The sequence below is a fragment of the Motacilla alba genome, chromosome 5 (genome assembly GCF_015832195.1).
Source record: "Motacilla alba alba isolate MOTALB_02 chromosome 5, Motacilla_alba_V1.0_pri, whole genome shotgun sequence".
Lineage (NCBI taxonomy): Eukaryota > Metazoa > Chordata > Aves > Passeriformes > Motacillidae > Motacilla > Motacilla alba.
Window position 1 is genome coordinate 56,479,515 of NC_052020.1, and position 14,205 is coordinate 56,493,719.

Genomic DNA, 14,205 nt, shown 5'->3' on the forward strand with positions numbered 1-14,205 from the left:
TCTCAACAGGCCTTGACACATCAGAACTCAGCAGAAATCATAATTATGTTATTAGTTTATTATTCTGTACACTTACACTGTGTTGAAAGCAGTAAGAAATATTGCTCTTAAAATACCTATCACTTTGCCATGATCTGAAAAACTTGGTATTAGCTCTTTGACAGAAAAAAACAAAAAGTTTATTAAAATATAAAATAGAGTAATTGCTTTACACTTCCATTACTACAGCCTGCAGTGCCAGCATGAGCTGTGACTCTATAAATACACACAGCATGCATACATTATTCAGGATGTCTGTGCTGTGCTACCAATATTGCTTAACACTGACCTTTTGCACCCCTATCGGAAAAAACAGTTGCTAGAGAAAAGGTTGTTTTTTTAAATAGTCCTCAAAATACCTCTTCTGAGGTAGCCCAAACTTAAAATATGTGGGTGGCTGTTTGGTTAAAAGAAAAAAAGTGCAATTTTTTCTTATTATCCTACCCAAAAAGAGACCAAGTGCTAAAGTCCACAGCAAGGATGTCAGAGAATGTACAATAAACTTATAAGTAAACATAGAATTTATGGTGATAAATCCCTTTAAATCATTTCATTGAAGGGTCTGACTCTTCTGGTTAGCTTTTCCTCATTGGCCACTGTAGATGATGGTATTAGAGCCCTATAAATATGTCTTGCATTTTTAAGCATTGTGCAAAGATGGAAACAAGTTCCCCTCCAAACTTTCCCCAGGAGAAGAGAGGGAGGTACTGGTTTTAATATGTCCTCTCAGTGGAAGCTTTAAAAAAGAATGTTGGGATAATTTACTTGGTTTTAAATACAGATGTAGAATGGAGTGTGTGACAGAAGATGTAATCCTTGCTCATAGAACTGAAACAGGTTGTCAATTTCTTTGCTTGTCCTTCTATTACGGAGACTCATCCTGATGAATTTCTGTTCCCGTGCTTCCTTTTCCTTCTATCTTTAGCTTTTACCTGAATTAGTCTGGAACTTACCTATGGCAAGCTTAAAAAACAAACAAAAAATCCTTCTTATTGTACATGGAACACACAGGCAGCAGATTTACTTTGGTAAAATTTCCTTAGTTGTAAGTGTACATTTATGCTAAAAGAAAAGTTTCCTACATAGCTCATCACATATTCCATTCTGTAGTACAGTTGCAGGCTGGTATTACTGTAATTTATTTTTTTTCTATTATTTAAAGAAAGCTTAGTATTTTTTACAATATCAAACCTTCCAAGAACCTTTCATGCACTGCAATAGGAAAACACAGGAGCATGGGTCATCAATTGTTAAATTAGGACGGGAGCTGACAAACCTGCCCTTAATTAGGGCAGCTCTGCACTGGAAATCCTCACTTTGAATCAGGCAGGATAATTAGGCTTTCAGGTCAAAAGTAAACTGTACTGTGAAAACAAACATTTGAGTTTGTTTGAAAACAGAATTAGATTTCCCATACTTAAAGGAAGCTCAGTAATTTCTTAAGGTATTAAGGATGCAGGTCTCAGCATGAAAAAAGCTGTATTTTATTTTATTCCTCCATGATTTGCACTCTTCATTCATTTTCAAAGTTTCTGGAGCATTGTTCTCACTGATTGCACAAAGGTTATTCCCATCTACCCCCTCAGTCTGAAAAAAATATTTGCTTTATTTAAATTTGAAACAAATTTTGCAAACACGTTCGGAACTAAACTGCAGAATGGATGAACTTGGAGGGGAAGAGGAAAAAAACACAAAAGAAAATAATTTGCAATTTAAAAATGCCCACTCAGCTTGATAAGAAGAGGAGTTTATTAGTCTCTGCACAGCACCTCTAAGCAGGCACTCACAGAAAGCACACATATATATTTTTACATGGGAGGGAGCTAAATTAAATCTTTCACTGTTTACCTCAGAAAAACAAACGGGAGGGGATGTGGAAGCCAGCAGCAGAAGCTGGAGGCTCCCGAGGCGCCGGGCTGCCGGCAGCTCTCCCGGGAAGGCAGCCCAGGCCAGCAGAGGGTGGTGCTGCTTTTTGAAATATCTGCTTTGCACAGCGGCTACGCCTCCCCATTGATTTCGGGAAGCTTGAAAAATACGAACCACGCGATTGTAAAAACTTATTTAGGGTGTCTTACACTCACAGCAGGGGCTCTGTGCGTTGTCTGTCACCTTGACTGTATTAACAGGCCATAAAATCTACAGAGCAGCATCGCCCATTGGAAGGAATCCTGCCGCTCCCAGTCACTGCCTGCAGCACTCAGGCTGAGGATAAAAATCACTCCAGGCACACAGAACGAGCTTTTTTCCTCAGCACTGATTCTTACAAAGAAGAAAAGTGTGTACCTTTGAGGACACCTTATCTCCAGAATAAGGAAGCAAAGAGCAAAAAGCACCAGTTATAGAAATTACATTGAATGAAGCTGTATTTACGTAAGAAAACGAGAAATTCTTTGTAAAAGTAAGATAGCTGTCTGGAAAGTTTAGTTCCAAAGAGTGACTGCAATGGCAACCTGGGGACAAGCTAAGGCAGGTTAGCTGAAGAAAATGAAAAAAATTCATATTGCAAAAATCCTCACAGAGGCCACCAAGGCTACGTGGTGGTACCACAGGTTGTACTGCAGCACTTCATCCCACTGTTAATAAACTTTAAATTATTAAACTCCTGTTCTCAGCAGTCTGGACTGATGCTTGTGTGCATCACAGCCACCAGGCCCTCTGGGCCCAGCCATATCTCACAGCAGTGACCTTCAGCTGATGGCAGCCCCAGCCTGGGAAGCACGCTGCAAAACTCCACATGCTTCCTGCTAAGCTCCGTGCTGGCATTTGTTAGTGCTGGAACAGGCTGAGAGCTGCTCTTGTGCAATACTTTATTGTGTTTGTCTCCAGTTTTCCACCAGCCTTGCTAAAAATCAGCCCTTCTCTAACTTTATTACACATGCTTTAGGAGCCCTCAAGATTTTCTCTTGGGGCATGGCTGTGTCCTCCTTTTCAGTCACATCCACTGAAAGGAAAATTCTAGAAGGAGAAATTGCGGTCCTCCTTTCTCCCTTGCTTCAGAAAGTACCTAGGAATCTCCCAAAACTTCCCTGGTGGGGAGAAGGAAGGGCTGTGTGATTCCCAGCCACAGCTCTGGCCCACTGTGCCTCATCCATCACTTCCTAGAAGCACGACACCATTAAACAATAGCAGGGAATCCATCCAACTCCAGCTGCTCCTGGGAAGGATGACATGAAGAGCCAGCAGAGCCATGGAACTCAGCATTTCCAGCAGCAGCCTCCCTCTGTTCCTTGTGTGCCACCAGACCTGGAATTCCTCAAGGGCTCTCTCCCTTCTTTGAGGGCACCTGACACCACCTGGGACACTTCAAGATCCTCTTCTTCACAGCAGGTGAGAAATGAACATAGGGAAGATCACTCCAGAGGAAGATGTGTGCGACAGGAAAGGGCTGGGAGGAGCAGATGAACAAACCTGAGCAGCCTGGGAAGTGCAGTCTGACAGTTCCCTTTTTCATGTGCTCTTTGCACCCACACGCCAAGCAGCCCTGTCAGGAACAAGGCAGTTCACACGATTGTGTACATTAAAGGGCTGCTGGAGTGGGCCAAAAAACTGAGAAATGGAATGTAAAAAATTAGTAGCACTGGCCATCCCATTCAACCTTTTGCTTTCCCTCATTAACAAATACCTATATTACAAGAATACAGTCATTATAAGGAAAGCAAGGCAAATGTTCTCCAAGTTTAATCACTCTAAGCTCCTATTCCTTAGTCTTTTGAGTTAGGGTATTAAAATTATTCTAATTTACATTTGGATATTGAAAAGTCAACTCAGTATCCTGGTGCGTCCTTAGATAATCTTGGTACTTTAATGGCTTTTGGTATTTGATTTGTGATACATGGATTAATTAAATGCCTTCCAAGGGACAATTAAAAATCTGCAGGAAAAGTTGAATACTCATGTTAGAGATGCATGTTAAAATTCCAAACAATGTACTTGAAAATTTGAACCTTAATTTGACCAATCAGTGCTCTCTTGCAGCTGTACAAAAATGTTTTTTTTTTTCCCCTTGGGTATCCTGGTAATAGAAAAAATCAATTCCCCTATCTACACAAATCCCTGAGTGTATGCAATTAGGATGTCAAATTCAAATTTGCACATTAAGCTTTCTTTAAAAAAAAAAAAAAAAACACAAAGATGACAAATTGGAAAGAGTAACAATTAAAATTATTACTAAAATGCTCTCTCCACCACAAATTAATGTAAATCACTTCTGCACTTAGGCTATTTTTAGAAGGGATCAGAGCAAACTTTAAAAAAAGCCCAGACTAGATGCAGATAGTGACAATAACCCTGGTAAAGCTGCTTAATCACAAGCCATCTTTCATTATCTCATGCTCTCTAATCACTTCTGAAATAAGATACCGTATGATGCAACACACCCAGGTCTGATGATGGAAGAGGTAACACAAAACAATTTTATTTTTAGCCTTCCTCTGAAATCAAAGATGTTGACAGAGTCTGGATGTCTGCCCAACAGGCACTGTGCTCCTGGTTCCTTCAGCCAGACAGAAAAACAGAAAGAGGGGAACAGAGCAAACCAGCACGATAGGCAGAGCCCAGGTTTTACACTTAATCCCAGCATGGATCCCAGTCAGGATAAACTACACCCCACAGTTCTCCCACGTAAAATCTCCAGAAGGATCAGAAAGACTAGAAAAAAATTCTTTTCTTTCCATGCAGCTCTTTAAGAGTCAAAGCTGTGTGAGAAGTACAGAGAACTTTTCATATCTTATTTTTTTTAGGAGCCTGTCAGCCTGCAGCACAGTCACCTTCAGAGCTGGTCCTGACATGAGGGAGTTGGACTGCAGCATCCAGGGTGCACTGGTTTGGAGTTACTGGAGTTACTGAGCTTTATTCAGAGTTACTGAATTTTATTGAGAATGGCACGGAGGAAGTTATGAACTGTGATGAGGAAGAAATGAGAGTCATATTTCCTTTGACAACAAAATCTTGTACGTGATCCCAGAATCTCCAGAACGTGCTCCCTCCTTCTCTTGTACTGTTTATTTAGAGGTGCACTCAAATGGGAAAGGAAATGAAAAGATTTGTTCATTGCTAGAGAACACCCTCTAAAACCTGTATGAATAAATAGTCCTTAATCTTGGAATTGCTATGGTCACTCCTGCCTAAAATTAATGCTTGGATTTTTATAGCCATTTCATTTGGGCAGCTTTTATTAGATTGGAACTTTTAGTATAAGAAAATATTCCAATTTTATCATGAAAACACAGTTACTTTGTCTAGCTCTAGGTGCTTAGACAGTGACAAAAAACAGCAATCATTGAATTATTTGGACTTGATAAGTAATCTTAAAGGAAAGAAGAACAGCACTGGAATGCTGTTTCCTTCTGTTGATGTACGTGAACATCATCTGCTTGGTGGTAGGAAACAGAGGAGGGAGCTTTCAGATAATTCCCTCATTTAAAAGAAAGCATCCGAAACATTTACAACAAAAGAAAAATTAACATTGTTCTATTAGACTTCAAACTGTTGTACTTTCTGACAAATAATTTCTAAATACTTAGTGACTGTCGAGTATGTGAGCATACCTGAGGAAGAGTCCAAGTACAAAAACAGGGAGTGTTATTTTATTATGCCATGTACCGAGGAAGACAAAATAATGAACAGTGGAAGGAGACAGCCCACATGATGTAAGTCAGGAAGATAAACTCCCCCAAAAAACAAGTTATTGAGCTAAAAAAAGAAAGCTCCCATTAATGCAAAACATATGAAACATCATAGCTAAGTAAACATTCACTTGCTGCACAAATCACTGAAATGCATAAGCAGGTTCCAACAGCAAAACCCAAAACACATGATCTGGTAATATGCAGCTACCAGATACAAACGTACAGAACAGCAGAGAGGAGATGCTGCTTCCTGAGCTCCTTTCAATGAGCAGTGCAGCTCTAAAGGATGTGCTCCACATCCTGGGATGCAGCAACAGGCAGAGAATCCAAGCCCCAAAATTCCCCCATCTATCCCACAACTACAGCCCTTCTGCTGAGCACCATCACAAAAGCCTTTCCCTTAAGTTTTCTGTCCTTTTAATCCGTTTCTTAAAAACACTTTAATTATTGCCTTTGGTGCTCGTGGAGCTTTGAAGCCTGTCACAGATTTAATACTGAGCATATGAAGTCTCTTACCTCCAATATTCTGGATAATTATTGTAGTTGCAACAAGGACCTATAAAAAAATTGATTTCTTTAGAAAGGGTAAGAAAGATAACTAAAATCATATGTCTACAGCAGGCATAAACCACATGTGTATTATCTTAAACACACCAGATGTAGCAGTGATAACAAGTCCTGAAAGGAAGGGAATCTTCTCCTTAGTGAGAAGTTTAACACATGGAAACCAGCACAATCTAAAATGAACATGGCAACAAAAATCCTTCCTGAAAATATCACATTGTTATTCTGAGACAAAGCAAGAGTAATTATACAGTGGAGCCTACTGTGCACAAGAGAAGGTTTTTTTAATCACTGAAAACATAAGTGCATTCTGAGTGGTATCAGGTGAATACAAATGAAAATTATCATTTATCTCTGAAAAGACAGCAGAGATTTGTACAAGGTCAAGTCAAGTGCACTTCCTTATTCCTGAATATTTTTGACTGTTTATTTAAACTTGTAAACCAGATAGACTTTTCCTTAGCACTTGTGATTATTCATACTGGACTGATATGGAAGTAAAAATGATCACAGGCTATTAAAAAACTTCTCTGAATCAAAAAAAAAAATTTCCAATTGAAAGAAACCCCAAAAGTAGCTATAAAGTTTTTCCAATATTTTCTTTTGAGTTTAGCTCTAAAATGCCATGATCATGAGCTTCAGTTTTCTTTCTGCCTACTGCTCTTTTTGATACAGGACATCTCCTAAATGAGTGCTGCCATTAAGTCAACTTGGAAAAAAATTAAGCTACAGTAATGAGAAGAAGTAAAAATTTGGCTTTTTGAAAAAAATAATTTCAGATTTTAAATGAATTCAAAGTCAGTTCAAAACTCACCAAGAAAAGGAAGGGAAAAAAAGTATATCTTGGAATTTGCCATAGATGGAAACAAATAGTTTACACCTTTGGAAAGGGAGAATCAGCAATCTTCCAACAGCAGATTATTTCCATTCTTACAAATCTCAGAAAAATACATTTGAAAGAAAATCACCAGGTTGAGTAACTGCTCTACTTCAAGAGTAGTTAACCAGTAGTTTACTCAAGCTAAGCTGCCAGTTCAAGCAAGATTCTACACTGGCCTGGCAGTATCATCCCCCATGTGTGAGGAAGAATTAAGTACTGCTGCAGAGAAAAAAAGCAAAAAAAAAAAAAAGTCATCTGTGTCTGACTGAAGTGAGAACTATTCAGGGACAGATGAGAATTCAGAATGGTGTGGTGAAGTAGAAAAGCCTAAAAATCAACAAGATCAGTTAAAAGCAAGGCATTCAGGAAGCAGACCTCAAATACATGATTTAAGAGTTACTGGATTGCAAAGAGAAAAGAGTCTGAGACAACACACTCAGAAGCAGCAAAGCGTGTCTTGCAGGCAAGTTTTAACAAAAGTGTTAATAAAATAAAAAATATCAAAGATGCTCCAGCAACAAAGACAACTGTGTCAGAAAACATCAGTTCACCAGGAAAGCTTGGTGAACTTTGATTATTTTATCAAAAGAACAGCTTCCCAGCACAGAAATATTCCAGAGCTCTCCATACACACTGAAAATAAAAGGCCAGATAATTTTCAGCATGGATTACTTAAACTGCAAATAATGAAACAGCGTATATTAAGAAGAATAATTTTAAAAAATACACATGTTGACTATGATGTGAAGCTGTGAAATCTCCTTCACTTAAGCTTGTAGATAACAGATTAGACAAGCATCTGCCAAGAATGGTTTATGTATGTTCAGCCCTGCTTCAGGGCAAAGGCAGACTGAGTCACATTTTAGTTTCTTCTTAAGCTCTACATTTCTATGTGTTTTTCAAGTAAGGGCTCATGGTTAGTGTGTACAGAACAGCTCCTGTAAGAAGAACAATGTCTTTTTCCTTGCTATTATCAAGGTTTATTATCTCTTGAGGTTGATCATTTGTTAATTTGGTCAATAAATATTGATCCTCAGACTACACTCATCTGCTTATTGATGCTAATGGAAGCCTTACAGACACCTGACAGCTCAGCCTTAATTCTCACTGACATTTAGATAAAAGAAAGCAGTCTCTAGCCCGTTAAGGCAAACTAATTTTAAAAAGTTTGCATTGTTTCAGTAAAACATTAAAATCACACTCGTGTGTGATAAAAAACCTGTTTTCAGTCAGGTGTAAGTGAACACAGAGCGTAGAATTTGTAACATTAAAAGTGCAGTATTCACAGGCAGTAACATCACTATCAGGAAGGAGAGATTCAGAACACTCCACCAAAAAATAATAGTTCACATTTTGATTACTCTTGTATCAGAAATGGTTATGTTTGATGGCAGTTTTGTTTGGTTCCTCTGTTTTTTTATGGGTTTTGTGGGTTTTTTATAATCATGAGATAAAACAAGTAAGAAACATTCACGTGAAGAGCTTATTAAACAAAAGGAAACAAATAACATGCATTATATGTACTCTTAGTTGTTCCTAATGTGGAAATGACATGAAAAGCCATCCCTTATCTTAGATCCTTATGGAATGCTGGAACACCAACAGCAAATCCATCACTTGCCTGTCTCTTAACACTTTAACAAGAGAGGCAGGACTGTATCAAATCTGAACCTTGAGCCTGACAAGAATACCCATGAGCAGATTTGTACAGACAACTGTAAGTGAACACTCTGACAGGAAAGCAGCACAAAATCTTGCATTTAAGGAGTGTAAATTTAACTGAAGTTGGGCCTCCACAGAGCAGACACACAAACTGAAACCAAGTGAAAAGCTTCAGGCTGTAATGGATTTTTCAGCATACTATGGTGTTAGTAATATACTATTAATTTCATTTATATCTCCTCATTATGCAAAGAGCATTTGCATATCAGAAGCATAAGACCAAGAAGAAAAACAGGTAAAAATGAATACTTACCCTTCCAGTTGATCCAAATGCAAAAAGGCCAAGGTCTTCATAAGAAGTGACAGCTGTTGGTAAGGGAAAAAAAGAAAAGAGCTAAAATCTCTCTAACTTGAAAAGACTGAAAGCTATATTTTTGGCCCTTTTTAAATTAATAAAATTCAGAATTAAAATAATATTTCATAGCATTTTTTACTTACAAAATAGTTTTATATTCACCTGTACTCCTGCTACAAAATACAGCTTTATTTTCAAACATTCAGAGACTTCAGAAATTCAATTTAGTATTTGTAGCAATATCTAAATTTGCAATATCTAAAATATCTAAATTTGCAATATCTAAAATATAATACTAGTACATTAGTGGCAAATTGCCTTCTCCCAAAGATTTTCTTGGTGGGTGAAGGATTATGAAATTAGCATTAGCAATTAGATATAAGATATTTCTGTATTTTATTTCTTAAAACAGCAGGTTTTTTAAAACTAGGATGACAACAGAGGATACATTTTCATCTTTCTACAAATACAAACATTACCATCTTTCCAGCTTTTGAGAACTAGGCCCTATCTATTTTCAAGAGAGATGAAGGTAAACACCTTCTTTAGTTGAAACCTATTATTAAAAAAACCCAAAAGAAAACCCAAAGCAAAACAAAAAACCTGCCCTTACCTGCACCCCACTTACATAATTACATGAAAACAGCCTGTGGTTTCCTGTATAATTTTGCTGGGTTTTAGCTGAAGCTCACTTCTGTTATTGCTGGTAACTCAAAACAATCCCTTCTCAGAGAGAAGGAAGTCATATTAAAGCCTCTCATTGTTACTCTGTATTTTGTTGTCAGAAACTCAAGCAGTATCAAAAAGATGAAAGTTTTCTGAGAAACACCACTCATTTCTGGGGATATAATAAAACACCTGCGAACGCTTCAGAGGGTAAAATTAATCTCAAACCCACAGAATTCTGCTGTCAGGACACTTGGCTTCTCTTCCTTGGCTCTGTTGGGTACAACACTGCTTAACTGAGGGCCCAGCTGGGCAAGCTGAGCTTTTCACACCTGAGTGAAGCCCCATCCTCTGAGCAAATGACACAAGGCATGGGAGGCACAGGCAGCTCACAGGGATCAGATGACAGCACTGGAGCCTCAGACTTGCCCAAGCTTAGGTGGTTTTATTTCATTGATGTCCTGCACACAATCAGATCAGTGCCCCAGAGGGGAAAAGAACAAAACAAAAACAAACAGAAACCAAACCCAACAGAACTTCATGAATTTTCTCATATGATTTTCTCAAGGGCAGTGTTTGCCATTCTGCTCTACAGACACCAGCACACTACAATATAAATGGAATAACAAAATGAAATGGGCCAATGTCAGTGCTCAGCATAAACCTGGACTATCTCTTAACAAATATAATTAAACAAAAAATATGTCCTACTAGATTTTACCCTGTGTTTTTCCTAATTTCCATTTATAAAGTAGCTAATCACAAGGAAAAAAATATTTTAGGTAGCCATCTTCATTGCCATTTAAAAAAAAACCAGTAAAACAGTCAACATATTTAAGAGCAAGTTGTTTTTACCACATGGTAATAAATATACAGCACACATGTATGAGGAGTTATGAGCAAAGACAACAAAATTTTCCACAAAATTCCAAAAAAACCAATATGAAACCTCAGAGTATTTTCTGTAGTAACTGTTTCTGTAATCAGTTTAGTCCTGTAAGCACTGGGAAGCCCTATAACTTGATCACATTACTTCTGTAACTTCAAGAATATATGGGACAAAATATTTAGTGCAATTTCTATAAAGATAAGCAAGTTCTACCTGATTAGCTTATTTTTATCATGCTATTAACACTCCATGGAAATCATCCCTTTAAATGTGAAGGGGCAAGTACAGTACCAGCAATACTTGTTACTGACTCCTAAAATGAAAAGAAAAAAAACAGCCTCAAAACTTCAAAGTGCATCCCACTTAAATTCCCAATTCCTCTGCTTTACAGAGTAAGCTTAGCCCTTATCAGCCCAAAACAACACAGGTCATACTGAATTAACACCAGGACAAACACTGACTAAACTAATCTCAACTCAACACTTGACACTTGGGAGTATTTTTTTTGCTAAGCCTTTTGGTCTACACAAATCACTTGATTCTGTCAAAGTCCAGACCAACATAAATGAGTAACTGAAGACACTTCTTTACTTCTGAACTGCAACTAAGATGCCTGGGCTCAATAAATCCTGGCCTCTGTTTGAAATGGAATTAGTATTAGTGCTTTCTTTTCAGAAGGTGTTTTATAGGTCATCTCTTTCCTAAATAATAGTTTACAAACACTTTCAATGGTTTCTCTTCAGCACCTTTTAAATTTTTCTAGCTTGTTTTTAATATAAAAATACTCAAATTTCCTTCCATTTTTTTCCCATGGATTATAATACTCTAACACTGTTTACAAATTAATATGATTTTTTTAAAGAAAAAGTTTAATTAAGTATTTTGGAATCAAACACATGCATAAGTTTCACTTTGTCAAGGTACAAAGGTTGTACTTCCCACTTTCTAAACACAGTGTTCCAAAGAAAAACTTTGGAGTGATATCTAACATTTAATTACTTCAACAGCTGACAGGAATTTTAAGAAGTATAATCTCAAATCTTATTTTAAAAAATCAAAACACAAAAGGCCATAAATCCAGCAAAGTTATCCAGACACAGTTCTGGTGCAAGTCCTACCTGCCAGCATTAAGTGATAACTAATTGTTAGTTTCAGACTAGAGGAATTCTTCATCCTGCCACTCCAGCTGCATGCATTTCAAAAATGCTTTCCTGAGGTGGACTGTTGCCTTTAGACAAGAACTGAGGAGTTAAACCCTTCATTCATATCAGGCCTTGAGTTCAGAACATCCAAACTCTTCTTACTCCAATAAACTTAAATCCTTAGTTCTCCCCCTCATCATAATTCTTTTGCAAGAATCTCTTTAAATATTTTTTTTACTAGACAACAGCTCAATGCCACTTAATGCCCATAAAACACAGAACTTTTCAACCTGAAATAAGAGGTTAAAAAGGCCACTAAAATTACCTCAAGTCTACCCTTTTTTTTTGCTTCTTGTGTACCTCTCTAGCTTCATGTTTCAGGTTCTGACTCCTTTCTAATAAGCAGCACTCCAAAAGGAGAAAAAAATTACCAAAGACTTAATCCCAAATCATCAAGCAGCCAACAATACCAAGCATAAAAGTAACCCTACCTCTGAGGGGTGTTTTTTAAGAGTCTATGAGGAAGATCACTCAACAGGTGGGGACAGGAGCAGCAGATCTAAGAAGAACCAGGAAGCAATCATCTGAGAGACCAAAGGCAGCTAAAGAAAACAAAGGAAAGAGGCAGAAGCTTTCTCCCACCACCTTTGAAAAGAGAGGAAAACAGATGAGAGGGAAACAATAAGCAGGGAGACTTCCTGCTGTAACATGATCTTGGTGTAGCAGAAGTCAAGGAACGACTCAGTTGTTTCAGGAGCAATTAAAAGCAGCAGGAATTAAAACAGGAGCAGATCTGACTGCAGGCATTAGAATGGACTGTTTGAACTGTCTCAAAGCAGAGCACTTTCCAAGGGCTGCAACAGGACTTCTCATGCAGCACCAAAATTGCTCCAAAAGCTGCATCTGTAAAGCACCACGAGAATAATGATAATCCAATATGATTAAAAACCTGAAAGGTATCCATTTCAAACCGTGGACAAAAACATATGTACTACTCCTAGGAGAATGAAAGGCTGCTGTTTTATTGCTCTTAAGCATTCACTGAAAGCAGCAGCACACACTGAAGTAGTGAGGTTCAGCCAGCACCAAAATAATTTTGCTGCAGAAATACAGGATCTCTCTGGAAAGATTAGAGGGTCATTTGGAAAAAAAAAAATTAAAAATTCTGAAACCAGTCAGTTTGGCATTGGCTTTGCATAAAAAGACTGAAAATCCTGTTTTTAAATGGCAGATATTAATTGTTAAAACATTAAATATTTCAAGGTCAGGCAATCAGACACCACTGTTAACTACAATCTTTATACTGGGTCGTGTCTCTGTGATAAAACTGAGGAAATATTTCAGAGCTCACTGTTAGATAAGTCCTTTTCACTTACCAGTCTGAGTGCACATACTGAGCAGAAGAAACACAGAGTAAGAAGCGAGGCTGGCAACAATCAGCAGCAAGATACTAAAAACCACAAAATATCCACAATTAAGCACTTTTACAGGACAATGCACTTTCGAGCTTTAAGAATGCTACTCTTGCAAGAACTAAGCTACAAGATTTCCTCATTTTATGGCTTTTATCTGCTGACTGTGGTTCACGTGGTCTCTGATCTTCCCAATACTTGCCAAGTTGCCCTGATGTGTGGATTACAGAATGGCCATAACCATGGGAGTTTGTGTGTGCACACATACACAAACACATCCCCCAGTGAAGAGAAACCTAGGAAATGGTCAAAGTGCCAATTCCAGTGTCTTTGGCCTCATTACCCACAGGTCTGCATTTGCAACAAGCAAAAGTGCAAACAAAAGCACAAGTTGATTCAGAGTTTTCAGCCACATATCCATCCTATTCCACAAGGCCCATTCCTGAAGCTAAAGGAGATCAGAGTTTTGAAAGGAAAATATCAATCTATTAGGAGTAATGGCCAAGAAATTGCCACCCTGTGGCAATTTAATGCAACATCTGGGTAGGACTTATATTAGGCCAGATCTGAATGACTAAATCAAAAAGGGGAAGATGTTAATCAGCAATTCTGAAAGGCACAAGCTATTTATTTCTTCCTCAGATTTGCACAGGAGTCTCAGTAATCAAGTTTTGTTCAATTCAAACCAACAAGGGGAGTTTAAAAATGAGTATATGTGAAAACTGAAAACTTACCTAAACCCCATGATCCCTGTGTTGGCCATGGCATAGGATAAGCCAAGTATCCCACTGCCCATGATTGCATTCATTAAGTTAAACACTGAGAAAGCAAAGGACGAACCAGGACTTGAAGAGCTCTGTGAAAAGGACAGGAAAAAAAAAAAAGTACAATTAGTGAAAGAAGTCTTTTGATCTTTCCTAAAATGAAATTCAAGGGAGGAGGCAACAGTCAACTTCTCTTTAATCTAAA

General features: G+C 37.9%; 1 protein-coding gene across 3 annotated transcripts in view; it reads right to left on the reverse strand.

Moving 5' to 3' along the window:
- Positions 1-14,205, reverse strand: part of SLC38A6 (solute carrier family 38 member 6) — a 37,968-nt gene that overhangs the window by 23,128 nt on the left and 635 nt on the right. For all 3 annotated transcript variants that reach the window (XM_038138139.1, XM_038138140.1, XM_038138141.1), the window contains exons 2-5: positions 13,971-14,092; positions 13,201-13,274; positions 9,086-9,138; positions 6,183-6,222 (exon numbers count right to left, since the gene is read on the reverse strand). In XM_038138139.1, coding sequence (XP_037994067.1) covers positions 6,183-6,222; positions 9,086-9,138; positions 13,201-13,274; positions 13,971-14,092 — 289 coding nt within the window. The remainder of the gene's footprint in view (positions 1-6,182; positions 6,223-9,085; positions 9,139-13,200; positions 13,275-13,970; positions 14,093-14,205) is intronic.